Here is an 18,521-nt window from a genome sequence, read left to right as displayed (position 1 = left end):
GTGAGGGCTGGCTTCTGAGAACTGATTGTTAAATACTCAGAAACTTGGTCCACCAATTATTAAACTGTTGATGACTTGAAACTGGCCATGGTGGGAGTATTTAAACTATGGGAATCAGCAAGTGTTCCACATCAGGGCTTTCCCATGCCAACACCCAAAGAATCAGTTTATCAGCAACCACTGGATAAGACCATACAAGTAGTTGAAGAATTAAATCCATCTCAGCGTGGGTGGAAGAAGACATTGGGTGTCTGGCTGCTGTTGCTCGGGCTCTCCTGCTGGCAACATAACCTACACCACCTCCAAAGTGCAAATGCAGGTAGTTGCTACCTGTCAAAGTTACATTCTAACCTGGTTTAATCCCAGGACTGGTTTTATTAGGATGTCTCAATGATGTCCCAATGTTAATGAGGCCATCTGTGTAGCTTCTGGGTCTGGGGTCAAAAGCAGGGCTGTATGGGATTAAGGCTCCTTGGTGGGGTCAGCCCCTGGGGGGTGCACCCCCCAGGCTGCAGTCATTCTGGCAGTGAGTTATCTGTGACTACCAATGACTCCAGGACAACAAAGAATGTTTTCATGAAACTCATATTTTTGTCCTCTTCCTATATTTCATGAGTGGGTAGGGACTCCTAAGCATTCAGGGTTTGTGAGTTTGAATGTGACAACGTTTTAAGATTTGGTAACTTTGTATAAAAGAATCTCAAACGTAAGAGCCAGATCTTATGCCTGAGCCACTGAACCTGGCACCAAATGCTTCTTTTCTTGACATTCAGACTGTGTCCAGAAACCCAGAGAGCCCTCAGAAGAACAGAGGTCCCTGCTCAGAACTGGATACAAACTCTAAGGATCGTTCACTGCAAACAGACCAAGCAGTCTAACAATTTTGATGGATGCAACAAGCTTTTTTGGATCAGTAAAAGTGTATAAATAATCACAACTAACATTTTTATAGCAAATCCTTTTACATCTGTTATCTGTGATCCATGTGCTTCCTTACTAGAAATAGTAGTTGGTTTATGGAAACACTGGCTCTTGCCCTGCACTTCCCAACTGCTGCAAACCCTCTTTTTTTTTTTTTTTTTGGTCATGTTGTGTGGCTTGCAGGATCTTAGTTCCAAAACCAGGGATTGAACCCATGACTTTGGCAGTGAAATTGTGGAGGTCTAATCACTGGACAACCGGGGGAAATCCCTGCAAATCTTCCTTCTGTAGGGTGCTCCTGTCCCCTCCTTTTCCCCTCCTTTCAAATGGGGAACTTCATGCAAGCTCATCTCTCCTCTTCCTCAAACCAGATGGTGTGTGAAAAATGAAGCAAAAAGGCAAAAGAGATGGGATCCTTTGCTTTGTGTAAAGTTCTAGGGGCCTGAATCTCAAGGTCACTTTTTTTTTCAAGGTCACTTTTGACATGTGGTTATCAACCCCTCAGGCCCCTCCAACACTCAGGAGAGGAGGAAGCCATTGAGGCATGGCTTTCCTCAGTAGCCACCCACAGACAGCACTTCAGGAGCCCCTCACATTGCCCTAGAAAGACCCTCCTTGTTGATAAAGTGGCCCAAATAACAGCTTGAAAGACACATCGGGGTGGCCAGTGATTACTGCTGGGAGAAAAGGGGTTTATTGTGTGCCAGAGAGAGCCAGGCAAGATTCTGTGCCTCCTGGGGTGGCAGTTTTCATCTAGAAATGGGCCTGATGTTATGAGATTTAAATATGTGGATGCAGACCATGTGAGCACAGTGGTTTCATTTAGCAAGCAGTCACTCTTCTCCTTCTGGGGAAATATCAGCTCCTAAAGTAGACAGCTGATAAAGACTCTTTGCTAGCACAGGGGGCTGCTGTGAAGGGCCTTCTTCTCCGCAGGGGTCTGGACAAGGGACTCAGCAATGCAGCCTTCCACAACAGGGATACTCTGAAGTTGATCCAAAGTATCTCTCAGAGAGACCAGATACATCCAAAAACCCACCGCTGGTGAAGCAGATCAGATTCAAAATCACACTTAGTTTTGCAATGCAGAGGTACAAATAGACACAGGGCAGCCTGAGTTTGACAGCATCCTTGCAGAGCTTTGCTGTCCCATGCAGAACACTGGGAAAGTGTATGAGTCAGCCAGAAATCCAGAAGACATCTAGATTAAGGTAGGGGACACAGATGGCCAAAGAGAGGTGGCCAGAGATTGGAGATGGCCAGATGTTGAAGGTAATTTGGATTACGCTGGTTTGGTGTCTCCCTTTGGCTCCAAGTGGTTTTTATTTTTCAGTTGTGGAGGCAAAGATCAAACAGATGCTGAGCTCACTCTGAGTGGAAACTCAAAGCCAGGCCTAGAGATGTCACTGAATCAATCTAAAGGTACCTGAGGCTAACCAAGCATACCTAACTTCCCATATGTGTTGGTTTTCAACTATGTCAACAGATTTCTTGACATTCCTCCCTTTAAAATGGAGAAATGAATTTTTCTCTCCTTGAATGTGGGCCAAACTCAGCAATGTGCCTCCAAGGAATAGAAAGTGGTAAAAGTGACAACTTATGACTTCTGAGACTAGGACTTCTGAAACTATGTGTCGTGACTTTCCCCTTGAAATCTCCCTCTTTTGGAGGAAGCTAGCTGTCATGTTATGAGGATACTTAAGCAGCCTATGGAGAGGCCCATATGGAGAGAAACTGGGGCCCCTACTAATAATCAGAACCACCTTGTCATCCATGTATATGAGCAACCTTGGAAGTGGCTTTGCCACCCCCAGTCATCTGAAGGCTGAAGCCCTGACCAACAACTTGACTCAACCTTATGAGAGACTGTCAGGAAGCATTTAACAGGAGGCTTCCTGTGTGCTGTTTTGGATCTGTCAGGAATTCTCTGCTCTGTATTAATTCCTGAATATTTAGGAATTAAGAGGAGAGGCAAGCCTCTCCCGGGACTGAGGAATCCAGGCATTTCCTTCATTAGTGTTTCTATACGGTGATAAGTACCCTCTTCCTTCTTGTGAGTTCAGTTCAGTTCAGTTCAGACACTCAGTCGTGTCTGACTCTTTGTGACCCCATGAATTGCAGCACGCCAGGCCTCCCTGTCCATCACCAACTCCCGGAGTTCACTCAGACTCACGTCCATCGAGTCAGTGATGCCATCCAGCCATCTCATCCTCTGTCGTCCCTTTCTCCTCCTGCCCCCAATCCCTCCCAGCATCAAAGTCTTTTCCAATGAGTCAACACTTTGCATGAGGTGGCCAAAGTACTGGAGTTTCAGCTTTAGCATCATTCCTTCCAAAGAAATCCCAGGGCTGATCTCCTTCAGAATGGACTGGTTGGATCTCCTTGCAGTCCAAAGGACTCTCAAGAGTCTTCTCCAACACCACAGTTCAAAAGCATCAATTCTTCGGCCATACGGTAAAAGTGATTGTTTACAAATCTCTCTCTTTAATATGGATTGCCTATGTTTTGTAAGTCTGGAATTTTAATCTTTATCTTTGCTGAGAATAACTACTTTGTAAGACAGTATATATGCCCACACCATGTTGATTAAAACACCTTTGCTCCATCAGAGCTCTGGTCCCCGTGTCTTTCTTTCTTTCTCTCTCTCTCTTTTTCAGGCTGATCCCCTGCAGCGCAGAGGCTCTCTGAGTTCACTTTCCTGTCCGGCTTCTAAGACCCTCTCGAGAAGGTGCTCTGCACCTTCACCCCATCGAGAGGGCGCTTGAGGCCTCTGTGAACAGAGCAAGCCCTGTGCAGGGGCTTTATTGGCTTTCTGTGTAAACGAAGGACTATCAGCCTCTTTCTCTCCTTTACTTTCTTTTCATCGACTCTGGACCACCAAGTTCCGGTCCATTAAAGGACCTCAACAAGAGACTCCAAGTTAGAGCTGCCAGCTAAACTGATCCTGAATTTCTGACTAACAGAAGATAACACATGTTTTTTATTGTTTTCAATTATTAAGTTTTAGGGTAATTTATTACATAGCACTGGAAAATTAATAACCAATAGAATCCAAACCACTGATCTCTTTGGTGCATATACATTTAGGATTGTTCTGTTTGCGTGGTATATTGACCCTTTTATCATTATGTTTTCTTTCTTGCTCAGCTGTGACCAACTCTTTGCGACCCCATGGACTACAGCATGCTGGGTTTCCCTGTCCTTCACTATCTTCTGGAGTTTGCTCAAACTCATATCCACTGAATCAGTGATGCCATCCAACTATCTCATCCTCTGTTGTCCCCTTCTCCTCCTGCCTTTAATCTTTCCCAGCATCAGGGTCTTTTCCAATGAGTTGGCTCTTTACATCAGGTGGCCAAAGTATTGGAGCTTCAGCTTAGCAAGAGTCCTTCCAATGAATATTCAGGGTTGATTTCCTTTAGGATAGACTGGCTTGATCTCTGTCAGGGACTCTCAAGAGTCTTCTCCAGCACCGCAGTTCTAAAGCATCAGTTCTTTGGTGCTCAGCCTTCTTTATGGTCCAACTCTAACATCCTTACATGATGACTGGAAAAAACCATAGCTTTGATATATGGACCTTTGTTGACAAAATAGTATCTCTGCTTTTTAATATGCTGTCTAGGTTGGTCATAACTTTTCTTCTAAGGAGCAAGTGTCTTTTAATTTCATGGCAGCAGTCACCATCTGCAGTGATTTTGGATCCCAAGAAAATAAAGTCTGTCACTGTTTCCATTGTTTCCCCATCTATTTGCCATGAAGTGATGGGACTAAAAGCCATGATTTTAGTTTTTTGAATGTTGAGTTTTAAGCCAGCTTTTTACTCTCCTCTTTCACTTTCATCAACAGGCTCTTCAGTTCATCTTCACTTTCATAAGAGTGGTGTCATCTGCATATCCAAGGTTATTGATATTTCTCCCAGCAGTCTTGATTCCAGCTTGTGCTTTATCCAGCCTGGCATTGCCTATGATGTACTCTGCATATAATTAAATAAGCAGTGTGACAATATACAGTCTAGATGTTCTTTCCCAATTTGGAACCAGTCCGTTGTTCCATGTCTGATTCTAACTGTTACTTTTTGAGCTGCCTACAGGTTTCTCAGGAGGCGGTAAGTGTTAGTCACTCAGTCGTGTCCAACTCTTTGTGATCCTATGGACTATAGCCAACCAGGCTCCTCTGTCCATGGGATTCTCCAGGCAAGAATACTGGAGTGGGTTGCCGTTCCCTTCTCCTTGGGAGCTTCCTGACCCAGGGATCGAACCAAGGTCTCCTGCATTGCAGGCAGATACTTTACCGTCTGAGCCACCTGGGAAGCCCAGGTAAGGTGGTATTCCCATCTCTTTAATAATTTTTTATAGTTTCTTGTTATCCACAAAGTCAAAGCCTTTAGTGTAGTAAATAAAGCAGAAGCAGATGTTTTTCTGGAATTCCCCTGCTTTTTCTATGATCCAACAAATGTTGGCAATGTGATATCTTGTTCTTCTGCCTTTTCTAAACTCAGATTGTATACCTGGAAGTTCTCAGTTCACATACTATTGAAGCCTAGCTTGAAGGATTTTGAGCATTACCTTGCTAGCTTGTGAAATGAGTGCAATTGTGCAGTACTTTGAGCATTCTGTGGCATTGCCCTTCTTTGGGATTGGAATGAAAATTGACTTTTTCCAGTCCTATGGCCAGTGCTAAGGCATATTGAATGCAGCACTTTTGCAGCATCACCTTTTAGGATTTTAAATAGCTCAGCTGGAATTCCATCACCTCCACTAGCTTTGTTTATAGTGATGCTTCCTAAGGCCCACTTGACCTCACACTCCAGGATGTCTGGCTCTAGATGAGTGATCACACCATCGCAGTTATCTGGGTCATCAAGGTCTTCTTTGTACAGTTCTTCTGTGTATTCTTGCCACCTCTTCTTAATATCTTCTGCTTCTGTTAGGTCCATACCATTTCTGTCCTTTATTGTGCCCATCTTTCCATGAAATGTTCCCTTGGTATCTCTAATTTTCTTGAAGAGATCTCTAGTCTTTCCCATTCTATTGTTTCCTCTATTTCTTTACATTGTTCACTTAAGGCTTTCTTATCTCTCCTTGCTATTCTTTAGAACTCTGCATTTAGATGGGTATCTCTCTCCTTTTCCCCCTTTGCCTTTCACTTCTTTTCTCAGTTGTTTGTAAGGCCTCCTCAGACAACCATTTTGCCTTGTTGCATTTCTTTTTCTTGGGGATGGTTTTGATCACTGACTCCAGCACTCTGTCCATAATTCTTTTGGCACTCTATCTGTCAGGTCTAATTTCTTGAGTCTATTTGTCACTTCTACTGTATAATCATAAGGGATTTTATTTAGGTCATGCGGTTTTCCTGGCCTAGTGGTTTTCCCTACTTTCTTCAATTTAAGTCTGAATTTTGCAATAAGTTCAGTCAGCTCCTGGTTTTGCTTTTGTTGACTGTATAGAGCTTATCCATTTTCAGCTGCAAAGAATATAATCAATCTGATTTTGGTATTGACCATCTGGTGACATCCCTGTGTAGAGTTGTCTCTTGTGTTTTGGGAAGAGGGTGTTTGCTATGACCAGCACATCCTCTTGGTAAAAGTCTGTTAGTTTTTGTCCTGCTTTATTTTGTACTCCAAGGCCAAACTTGCCTGTTGCTCTAGGTATCTCTTGACTTCTTACTTTTGCATTCCAGTCCCCTATGATGAAAAGGACATCTTTTTTTTTTTTTTGGTGTTAGTTCTACAAGGTCTTGTAGGTCTTCATAGACTCATTCAACTTCAGCTTCTTTGGCATTAGTAGTTGGGGCATAGACTTGGATTACTGTTATTGAATGGTTTGCTTTGAAATGAATCGAGATCATCCTGTCATTTTTGAGACTGCACCCGAGTGCTGCATTTTGGACTCTTTTGTTGATTAGGAGGACTAGTCCATTTCTTCTAAGGGATTCTTGCCCACAGTTGTACATATGGTCATCTGAATTAAATTTGCCCATTCCCATCCATTTTAGTTCACTGATTCCTAAAATGTTGACATTCACTCTTGCCATCTCATTATATAGTGTCCCTCTGTAACCTTGGTGATTTTCTTTGCTCTGAAATTGACTTTGACATTTACATAGCTTCTCCTACTTTCTTTTGGTTAATTTTTCATGGTGTATTTTCTGCCATTCTTTACTTGCAGCTTATGTATATCATATTTAAAGTGAGTTTCTTATAGACTGCATGTACTTGGATCATCTTTTAAATCCAGTCTGCCAATCTCTGTCTTTTAATTGATATATTTAGACCACTAACATAATTATTTAGATGTTACAGTTTAAATACAACATTTTATTTCTTGTTTTCTGTTTTTCATTTCTACTTGCCTTCTTCCCTGTCTTCCTGAACATTTTTTTAGAATTCAATTTTGTTTAACCTGCAGTGTTTTTTAGTATATCAATTTGTATAGCCTTTTCAATAGTTGCTCTAGGCATTACTATGTGTCGACCTATATCTGTCGTCCATCTATCTGTTATCTACCTATCTATATGTATTATCAAAACCTATGGATTCATTTTACTAGCTAGAGTGAAGTGTAGAGCCTTATTTCTCTTTATGTCACTTTATCCTACTCATTTATAATGGTCTTAACTATTTTCTCTGCATTTTTGAGAATCACATTAGGTGGTGTTTTCATTTTTGCTTCAACTTTCAAACATAATTTTAAAAATCAAGAGGAGAAGGAAAAAACATGGTATTTCCCAAGATTTTTTCTCTTACCATGTTCTTCCTTCATGATGTTCCAAGATGCCTTCTTTTATCATATCCTTTATTTTTAGAGAACTTTTTTTAGTTATACTTTAGGGTATACCTGGTAACAGATTCTTCTAGTTTTCCTTCATCTGAGAATGTCTTGATTTTTCATTTATTCTTGAAGGATGTTTCTGCTGGATATAGAATTCTGGACTGACAATTCTTTTCACTTAGTACTTCTGTTCTCCATGGTTTCTGATGAGAAATATGCTGTCTTTCTATTTGTTTTTTTTTTTTTTTTCTTTAGTAATGCATTGCTTCTCTCAGACTCTTAAAAGTATTCAGAAGTTTGACCATGATGTGTATTAGCATGGATTACTTTGGATTTATCTTACTGGGGTTTTGTTTAACTTCTTGAATACTTAAGTTTTGTCAAATTTGAAAATTTTTCAGTCCTTATATATTTGAAGACTTTTTTTCCAGCCCCACTCTATGTTCTGACAACTCCTTTTTTTCTTTCATATCTAGGGATTTGGAGGAGACACCAAGGTTAGATTTTTTAAAAATAATCCTACATGTCCCTGAGGCTCTATTCACTTTCCCTCCAGGCTGTTTTCTTGCTATTGTTCAGATTGAGTGATCTGTCTTGTTCTACCTTCACTGATAATCTACTCAGTTTTCTCCATTCTGCTGTTGAGCCCATTCAAAAATTTTTAGTTACTATATTTTTTATTTCTAAAATTTCCAGTTCCTCTCTTTTATATCTTCTATTCATTTTCTGAGACTATTTCTTTATTTGTTTTGTGTGTTCATAACTGCTCAGTGAAACATTTTTGTGATGATTTCTTTAAAATCTTTGTCAGATAACCCTAACATCTATATAATCTTGATGTTAGCATCTGTTGATTATCTTTTATCATTCAGTTTGAGATCTTTCTGTTTCTTGGTATGATGAGTGAGTTTTCAATTGAAGCCTAGACATTTGGGATTTTTTGTTATGCGAGTCTGGATCTTACTTAAATCTTGTGTTTTAGCAGGCCTCTTCTGACACTGCTTCAGTAGGTGAAGGGGGATGCTGCCCGGTTACTTCTAGGTAGAAGTCCAGATTACTCACTTGGCCTCCTTTGACACCTGGGACTGGGCTGGAGCTCCTTGTTACTGGTGAGTCAGGATGGGAGTTCAGGCTTCCACAAGCATTCTACTCATACCATCCTGGCTTGAAGGTATAATTTGTTACTGCCTGGTTGTGGTGAAAGTTCATGCTCCCTGTGTGGTCTCCACTGACACCACAGGGAGAGGGAGAGCTTGCTACTACAGTGGGTATGAATGTCCCTGCTCCTCACTTGGCTTTCTCTGATAATTTATTAATAAGGGTGTTGGGATATCATGTTAAATCCTGGCAACAGAGGAAACATTGACTTGACTTTTGCTGCCAGGAGTGGGGCTAGAGATGTTTTTTATTTATGGTGTTTGGTTGGAGAAGGACTGTTTTCATTGCCAAGTATTCTGTCTTTTCTTGAGGTGTTTTTGTGAGTATCTGTCCATGTTTTGGGGCTGCCAGCTTCTCCAATATTCCCAGTATCCAGTTTGGATACATAGACAAAAAGGAAACCTAGAACTTGATGCCCTGTCATCCATTTGACCCTGAGGTCCTTAGCCAGTCTGCTTTCTTCTCTCCACCTTTCTGAGTCTCTTATGTTTGCTTTACACATACTGTCTGGGGTTTCAGTTGTGCTTCATGGGAAGACTATGGAGAAGTATGTCTATTGTGTCTTTTTGGAAGTGGAATTCTTCAGATCTCTCTGAAGAGAGCAAGCACTTTGGCTAATTTTCTAGCACATTGGGTTTCTGACAAAGCTGAGTGACACACCTAATTAATTCTATGATTAAAGCAAACATCCCAGACTCAAGGGCACAAGAAACTCATTTACCAACATCATCAGCCTGCCTTGTGCCATTATTGATGTGCATCACTAGTGAAGTCTCCTCTGATTCACCTTTGTTCCCCATCCTCATTTCTCAGGGTTTAGCACAGTGTCTGGCACAAGATGTTCAACCATTAATAATAGCAATAACTACTATCTATTAATTGTACATTACATGCTGGGCTCTTAAATAAATATTTTGAATTTGTCAAAATAACTCTGAAGGTAGATAATATTACTCCTAATTTACAAAAAAGGCTGTGAGGCTCAGAGAGGTTAAGGGAAGGAAGCCAGCCTGAGGGGGATTGAATAGCTAGTCAAATCACCCAGATATGGTAGAAGTGTGAATGCAGGCTTGCCCCAGTTCACTGCTGCTGCTTTATATCCCTTACCACCCTTCTTCAATTGTCTACAACAAGTATGCCAAAGTCAGCCAGCTGCCTGAGTCGGCCAGAGACTGGGGTCCCCACACCATTGCTTCTAAAAAAAGATGTAGTCTGGGGATGCTATCTGCAGATCTGCAGTTGAAGACTTTATGCCAGAAGAGGAAATCATACAGGAGGCAAAGGGTGTATTCTAGAATGTCTAGGAATTCTAGAGAGGCAATTATAATTTAAGAGTGCAAGTTCTGGAGCCAGAATTCCTTAGTTCAAATTCTGGCCAGGCCTCTAAACTCACTGTGTGGCCTGGAAAAATTATTAGATTGCTCTGTGTCTCAGTTTGCCATCAGTAAAATGGGGACAATAACAATAGTATCTACATCAGAGGGTGATTAGGAAGATTAAATGAATTTTTACACATCCAGGCTCAGAACAATATCTGGCACATAGGGAGCATGCAGCAAATGTTGGCAAAATATAACAAAGAAAGAAATTAAAAGATGAATAAGACACAGCTTTGCAAACTAGAGCAGCCAGTCAAGTGAGGGATAGGGCCTTAAGGCTCAGAGAAGTGGTAACTAACTCAGCCTGAATGCAGGTAGGATCAGTAGGGACTTCCCTGCAGAGGCAACACTTGGCCTGAGTCTCAAAAGGTAGGACCTCGCCAGGTGGGCAAGGCAGAGGCATTACTGGAGCTGAGACCCAGAGGCTGGAGAGCCTGAAACTTGAGTCTGGGATAGGGAGCCTTGCAAGAGGGAAGAGGAAGGCGGGCAGGCTGGAGGGAAGAGATCACTATTGTCAGGAGGACTTGCTCCAGTGGGAGAGATGAGAGTCCTTTCAGCTTCTCGGGCCTTAGCCACTTCCCACACTGACCACGAGCAGGAACTCTGCCCCCAGGCCTGGAGGAGATACAGACTTCTCCTCTGGGCAGCTCAGGGATGTTCATGGTCCCTGAGAGTTCCAGTCAGCTGGCTATCTCATTTCCATAAACAGCAAGGTTGCTCTTTTTCCACTGTTAATAAAAGATGTGTCCCAGTGACACTTGAGTGGGGATGAGGTTCTGTTAGAGAGACAGATGGAAGGAGGAAGAACTTGGCCCTGGGGGAGCAGGAAGAAGAGACTCAGAAAAAGGGAGCTGGCAAGGCAGACAGCCCACTGCCTGAAGCTGTACCTACCACTTAAACTGTTGCTACCTGTGACTACCTGCTGTAGCTGCTAAGTCGCTTCAGTTGTGTCTGACTCTGTGCGACCCCATAGACGGCAGCCCACCAGGCTCCCCCGTCCCTGGGATTCTCCAGGCAGAACACTGGTGTGGGTTGCCATTTCCTTCTCCAATGCATGAAAGTGAAAAGTGAAAGTGAAGTTGCTCAGTTGTGTCCGACTCTTAGCGACGCCATGGACTGCAGCCTACCAGGCTCCTCCGTCCATGGGATTTCCTAGGCAAGAGTACTGGAGTGGGTTGCCATTGCCTTCTCTGTGTGACTACCTAAGTTTAAATAAGTTAAAATAAAACATAAATTCAGTTTCTCAGTTGCGCTATTTTCTAAGTGCTTACTAGCTACATGTGACTGGTGGCTACTCTATTGGCATAGAGTTAGAACATTTCCATTATCTCAGAAAGTTCTGTTGGTCAGCACTGGCCTGGAGGCACTGCGGGGAGGCATTTCTTCCAGCAACTGACTTTGAGAGAAGGTAATATTCTCAGGGCAGTGGCAGGTGTGTTCGGTTGCTCAGTCATGTTCGACTCTTTGTAACCCCATGGACTGCCAGGCTCCTCTGTCCATGTCATTTTTCAGACAAGAATACTGGAGTGGGTTGCCATATCCCCTTCCAGGGGATCTCCTGACCCAGGGATAGAACCCACATCTCCTGCATTGGCAGGCAGATTCTTTATCATGGCACCACCTGGGGAGCCCTCAACACAGTGGAGTAAGCTCTATTTACCAGATTACTTGTCAGGGCCAGACCCCATTTGCACAGCCAACATCCTTGCTGTGCCTTGGAGACACAAACAGAGAGGCTGAAGGTCAAAATATGGCTGCCAAATTGTTCTGTGATAAAGGGTGAGCCATTTGAGCAATGAGGAAACTCAGGTGTGAGAAGAGCTGAGAAAAATAATAGCTTTATATAGAGGGAACGAGGAAGGGAGTCACCCAATCTTATGGCAGAAAGATTGAGGCAGGACTTGGGGGAAGACAGTAAAATCAGATTATAGTTTTCTAGTAGAAACATCCTGCTCTTCTTTCAAAACTGCAGCAGAGACTGATGAGTGATGAGCTGGCTGGTCATATGGAAACCAGGGAAGCAGCTGAGCTGAAAATAGAATTCAGGGGCATGGGCACGAGGCCAGGCAATATTTATGGAGCGTCACTGCAAGCTTGGCCCCATGTTAGGCCTCCGGGACACAAGTGTAGCTAAGACAGCCCATCCCCCTGTTCTCCACACTGCAAGGGTGAGTGTGTGACAAGGGGAGAGATTCTGGTGCTTAGAGAACACAAGAGAGGTAGGAACTTGTTGAGGCGGGGGATCATAATCGCCCCCCACCCCACCACCACCACCAAGGAAGGCATGGGCTTCCCTGGTGGCTCAGATGGTAAAGAATCTGCCTGCAATGAGGGAGACCCAGGTTCGATCCCTGGGTCAGGAAGATCCCCTGGAGGAGGGAATGGCAACCCACTCCAGTATTCTTGCCTGGAGAATTCCATGGACAGAGGAGCCTGGCAGGCTACAGTCCATTGGGTCTCAAAGAGTTGGACATGACTGAGCAATTAACACACACACACATACAAAGAAGGCATGTCTGTTTAGTTGTGAGGGAAGCGCAGAAGCCACCAGATGGGGTGGGGTGTGAGACAAAGGGGTGACGAGGCAGTGGAGGCAGGGTGTAGCCCAAGGGCCATGATCCTCCTTGTCTCTTACTAGGCCTGGCTCGGTGCTAACCAACAGCAGGGCCAGTGGCCAGTCATGTGCTGGGGACAGGGGGACCGAAGCAGGGTGGAAGGGTGAACCCCCATTCTTGTTGAACTCTTTTAGGTGGAGAGGAGAGGAGAAGGGATTCCCAAGCCCATTAGAGGAGCTGAGCCTTCTCAACTGGGAGAGCCCTGGCCAACTGCCACCCCTCACCTGAGCTCTGCCAGCTTCCTCGCCATGGGCCAGGGCTTGCTCCGCATGCTGGCGATCAGCTTCTTCTTATCTTCCACCTGCTCCAAGATACGGGCCAGTTCCTCCTCAGACAGAGACTCCCCACTGGAGGTGCTGGAGGCCACGGAGGATGACCTGGAGCAGAGGCGGGGTGGAGTGGAGGAGAGTGGGGAGGAGGGCGGGGTCCTCGGGGATTCTGTGGGATGCAAGGAGCCCCACAGAATGCTGAGATGCTCCCAGCTGCCACCTTGCACAGGCCTGCCCTGCTCAGAACCCTCTGTGACTTCACCCATCTGGCAGAGGAGGCCACTACTCTTCCTGCAGCCTGGAGTGCCTTGAGGGCTGCATCTCCAAACTCCATGCCTCTGAATCCTACCCACACAGACATCCTCACTTGCGTAGGGTTGCCCAATGGAAACGTGTCATAATTTTAAAGTTTCTAGTGGCTATATTATAAAATAACATGAATATATTATTAATAATTTTAATAATACACTTCATTTAACCCAATATATTAAAATTTTATAATTTAAACATATAATCAGTGAAAAAATTATTAATGAGACAATTTACATCCTTTTTGTTCTGTCTTCAAAATCCAGTGTTCACCTTGTACTCACTGTCAATTCAGACATGAAATTTTCATTGAACATATTTAATCTGTATTTGGATTTCATAAAATTTAGTTGAAAGAGTAGATTCACATATTTAAATTGTTTTAGACATACTTAGAACTTTTCTCATAAATGAATCAAGTGATAGAATATCATTTTCCTTTGATGTTCACATCTGCACTGATGAAACTGTCTTTTTTGGGGGGAAGAAATGCTTTGGTTTCAAAATTAAATCAACCTCAAAACTACATCTGTCCAAGTAAATTTACTAATTCTTGGTGTGTGTGTGTGTGTGTGTGTGTGCGTGTGTGCATTCAGTGCGTCCAACTCTTTACAACCCTTTGGACTGTAGCCCACCAGGCTCCCCTGTCCATGGGATTTTTCAGGCAAGAATACAGGAGTGGGTTGCCATTTCCTCCTCCAGGGGATCTTCCTGACCCAGAATTGAACCTGTATCGCCTGCATTTCAGAAGCTTTCTTTACCTGCTGAGCCATTGGGCAAGGCTAATTCTTGTTTTAACTCAGTAGTATTAACATCAGATTAAAGTTAAATTGAATTAAAAGTTCAGTTCCTCAGTTGTAGCAGCCACATTTCAAATGCCCAACATGTGGCTAGTGACTGCTGTATGGGACAGCACAGCTGCAGAACCCTTCCAGCTGGAGGGTGTGAGGACCCTCACCATCTGACAAAGACTGTGCGCTCAGTTGCCACAAAATCCAAGTTCTTGTCTGTGTGGCTCACAGCCTCCTTCACTCATAAAAACAGTGACTCTCAGCTGAGTTGGCAGCAACTGACAGAGGGTAAGGGAGGGGCTGGAGAAGGGTTCTCCTGGGCAGCCTGCTTAGCAAGTCATAATTGGAAATATCAGGATGTGGACTTGGGTTACCATGGGCTTTAGAGACCAGTTTGCAGCAGACTCTGTGAGTTTAGCTTCTGATCAACTCCTGAGGAGCAAGGAGCGGTCATAGGAATGAGGTGGAGAGGAGGGACCCTAGCTCTTGAATGCTAGGAAGCCTAGAGCACAGGGGCTTTCTGCCGTGCCTCACGCACACCCCAGGACATCTGCCCTTGAGTTTCTGTATAAGGTGTTCCCTCAGTTTGGGTGGTGGTGGAGGTGCGACATTCAGTCACTGTTCAAATTCCATCTGGTCTTCCAAGTCTTACTGAAATGTTTACCTTCTCCATAGAGGAACCCCAGCCTCCCAGCAGTACACTCTTCATCAAATCCTTTCTGGTATACATATTGCTTTCTCTTTTGTGCTATGATGATGGCCCAGACCGTAAAGAATCTGCCTGAAATATGCAGGAGACCCAGGTTTGAATGCTGGATCTGGAAGATCCCCTGGAGAAGGGAATGACTGCCCACTCCAGTATTCTTGCCTGGAGAAGTCCATGGACAGAGGAGCCTGGTGGGTTACAGTCCATGGGGTCTCAAAGAGTCGGACACAACTGAGCAATTAACACTTGTGCTATGATAGCTGATAACCCTGTCTTATTTCCCATGTCAGACTGTCAGCCTCTGGGGAAGAAGGCTGGATATTTTTCATCTCTATGCCCTGCTATGGCATGAAGCTGAAAATTGCACAATTGAGTCCTTATCCCTTACTTTGCATCTGTCTTCCAGACAGGAGACTTCCCTGGTGGCTCAGATGGCAAAAGCGTCTGCCTACAATGCAGGAGATCTGGGTTCGATTCCTGGGTTGGGAAGATCCCCTGGAGAAGGAAATGGCAACCCAATCCAGTATTCTTGCCTGGAAAATTCCATGGACAGAGGAGGCTGGTAGGCTACAGTCCATGGGGTTGCAAGGAGTCCGACACGACTGGGTGACTTCACTTTCACTTTTCACTTTCATGCATTGGAGAAGGAAATGGCAACCCACTCCAGTGTTCTTGCCTGGAGAATCCCAGGGACGGGGGAGCCTGGTGGGCTGCCATCTATGGGGTCACACAGAGTTGGACATGACTGAAGTGACTTAGCAGCAGCAGCAGCAGGGACAACCAGACAATAAACAAAAGCCCTAAGGGAGCCAGGAATGGCTGGCAGGGGTGATGGAAGAAATCAGTGGCCCCTTTTGAGGGCCTTAATTTCCCCTCTGTAAAGTTGGAGATGTACAGTGGAACACCTGAGTGAGAGTGTGGGCAAATAAGGTTTATTAGAAATGGGTGGAAGGAGTATCAACTCTTTGCCATAATCCTAGTATCTGTTTCCAAAGCCTCTTCACCCATTAACAATGGGGATTCTTAAAACATCCTCAGAAGTGATGCAAAGTAAAGTGGAAGAGGGAGGCAAAGAGAGGGAGATGGTTCATCAAAATTGGTAGCAAAAAAATGAAACTAAAATCCCAACCTGTTGATTCCATACACCAACTCTATCAATTAACCCCCCGTGTGCCAATGCTAATAGAACAAAGGAAATACAGCAAATAAACCCCCTAATCCTGGAATTTCAGAGCTGATGGGACTCTTGAAGTTCTTCTAGATCAAAACCATATTTCACAGAAGAGGATGCAGGTCAGGTTGGGAAACGGCATGCTTAAGCCCTCTTATGACTCCTAAATTCAATTTTAATTTTTAATTTCCAATTTTAACTAGAAATTTAAAAATTTTAATTTTTAATAATTAATTTTAGATTTCTCTCAGCTCCTCTTCAAGAGCTGTAGTGAGTCACCACTACAGCTGAAATTCAGGAGATTTGGGATCTTGTCCCACTGTGCCGCTGTGTCACCTCCCCATTCACAGCCTCCGCTTGCACCTGCCCTACTGGAGGGGTTGGGACAACAGTGCGCAGGGCCACTCCACCTGGGATGAGTGTGATCCTCATCCAGGTTGGCCCCAGCGGTGAGCCGGTGAGCCGGGCAGGGACGAAGGTAGAGGCAGAGGGAAGCTGGAGAGAGCAAGGGCCGTCCATTCGTGGGAGGGGGTAGGGAGGATGGCACCTGACCCTTTCAAGGGAGGGAGCAGGGCTGGCAGGAGGGAGAGGGCGCATTGAAACGCGCCTGAAGTCGGGTCACAACACACCTGTGTTTCTTCAGCTGCTTCCACATCTCTTCCTTCCTCCGGACCTCCTTTTCCTTCTTTGAAGGAGCTCTCTGCTCCCTGAGGGAAGCCCTCCCATCCTTCCTCCTCCCTCGGCAGGTCTTCTCTGCTGACCCCCGCTCCCGGTCCCCCAGCAGCTCCCGGCGTCCCCTGCGCTCTGCCTGCTTCCTCCGAGGAGACCCGGACCCTGGGCTGCCCCCGGCCCGCTCCTTCTGGCCTGGCTGGGCTCTGCGCGGAACTGGCGCCTTCTCGGCTCTATGAGGCCGCTTCATCGAGGGGCTCCTCCTGGACCTGTCACCTGCAAGGGCAGAGAATAAGTAGTTCTGGCCTCAGGGGCCTCCTCCCCAGGAAAGTGCCCCCAGCAGTGAGACGTCAGTGGTCCAGTGGCTAAGACTCCTCCTTACAACCAGGAAGCCCGGTTGGATCCGTGGTCAGGGAACTAGATCTCACCTGTCACACTAAGAGTTAGCATGGCAACTAAAAGATCTTTCAGCCCACAACTAAGACCTGGTGCAGCCAAAATAAATAAATATGTTTTTTAAAAATAGATGCTTCCTGGAGCTTACTGGCTCCAAAGGCTCTTTCAGATAAAGCCTCTGGTCTGGGGTGAGAGCTAAGGTCTCTCTCCCTGAGCAGCAGGCACTCCCACACTCTCATCTAAACCTCAGCTAAAGACCCAGGCCTTCCTCTGCTTGGGGTGCGGTCCACTGGGGTCACAGCTGAGTCCTCTGCTTCTGCCCAGGACCAAGGCCAAACATGGGCCTCTGTTTGGTAAGGCTGGACCACTGGCCTGCTGGCTCCACTCTCCAGGGGCTGTCCCCTTATGTGTCCTGCCTGGCATGAGAGCCAGGGCAGGTGCCAGAGCCTATCCTGCTCCTCAGCACTGCCCCAACCTTGATGCTGTTATTTTATTTTTTGATGCTGTTATTTTAAACTACTACTTTATAACACTGGCAAAAGGCTCTTGCTTGGAAAATCCCATGGACGGAGGAGCCTGTTAGGCTGCAATCCATGGGGTCGCTAAGAGTTGGACAAGACTGAGCGACTTCACTTTCACTTTTCACTTTCATGCATTGAAGAAGGAAATGGCAACCCACTCCAGTGTTCTTGCCTGGAGAATCCCAGGGACGGGGGAGCCTGGTGGGCTGCCGTCTATGGGGTCGCAGAGAGTCGGACACGACTGAAGTGACTTAGCATAAACAGAATCTGCTCTACAGTGTGATCTTTCTGCAACAGCTTGCCCAACTCCTTGTTTAAGCACAACTATCCTATCTGGGCATTTACAACATTAAACACAGGAAAAATTGTAATGAGATTCTAGTATTAATAAGCAGCCTCTCCATCACTTACTAGCAGGATGTCTGAGCCAGTCACTTAACCTCTCTGGGCCTCAGCTCATCTCTAACATGGGGATGTTACCTCTCCAACAGCTTGTTAATGAACATGACACAGTGACTGACATCTGAGAACAGACATCATTACTCTGATACTCTTATCCAGAAATAAGATCTTCTTACTTGTAAAAAGAACACAGGTTTGGAGCTAGGCCAGTCTGCATGAAAATATCAGTTCTATCTTGTACTTATCTCTGTGACCACAGATAAACTACTTAGCTTTATCGAACCTCAGTTTTCTCATCTGTAAAATGGCTCTGCTGCTAAGTCACTTCAGTCGTATCCGACTCTGTGCGACCCCATAGACGGCAGCCCACCAGGCTCCCCTGTCCCTGGGATTCTCCAGGCAAGAACACTAGAGTGGGTTGCCATTTCCTTCTCCAATGCATGA

General features: G+C 44.9%; 1 protein-coding gene across 1 annotated transcript in view; it reads right to left on the bottom strand.

Annotated features, from left to right (window-relative positions):
- Window positions 1-17,031, bottom strand: part of TMC2 (transmembrane channel like 2) — a 77,107-nt gene extending 60,076 nt beyond the window's left edge. The window contains exons 1-2 of the mRNA XM_027559283.1: window positions 16,719-17,031; window positions 13,068-13,220 (exon numbers count right to left, since the gene is read on the bottom strand). Coding sequence (XP_027415084.1) covers window positions 13,068-13,220; window positions 16,719-17,008 — 443 coding nt within the window. The 5' untranslated portion in view covers window positions 17,009-17,031. The remainder of the gene's footprint in view (window positions 1-13,067; window positions 13,221-16,718) is intronic.
- Window positions 17,032-18,521: the final 1,490 nt, after the last annotated feature.

This window comes from Bos indicus x Bos taurus, chromosome 13, assembly GCF_003369695.1.
Source record: "Bos indicus x Bos taurus breed Angus x Brahman F1 hybrid chromosome 13, Bos_hybrid_MaternalHap_v2.0, whole genome shotgun sequence".
NCBI lineage: Eukaryota > Metazoa > Chordata > Mammalia > Artiodactyla > Bovidae > Bos > Bos indicus x Bos taurus.
The sequence above is the reverse complement of the archived record's forward strand: the minus strand, read 5'-3'. Positions and strand labels throughout refer to the sequence as shown.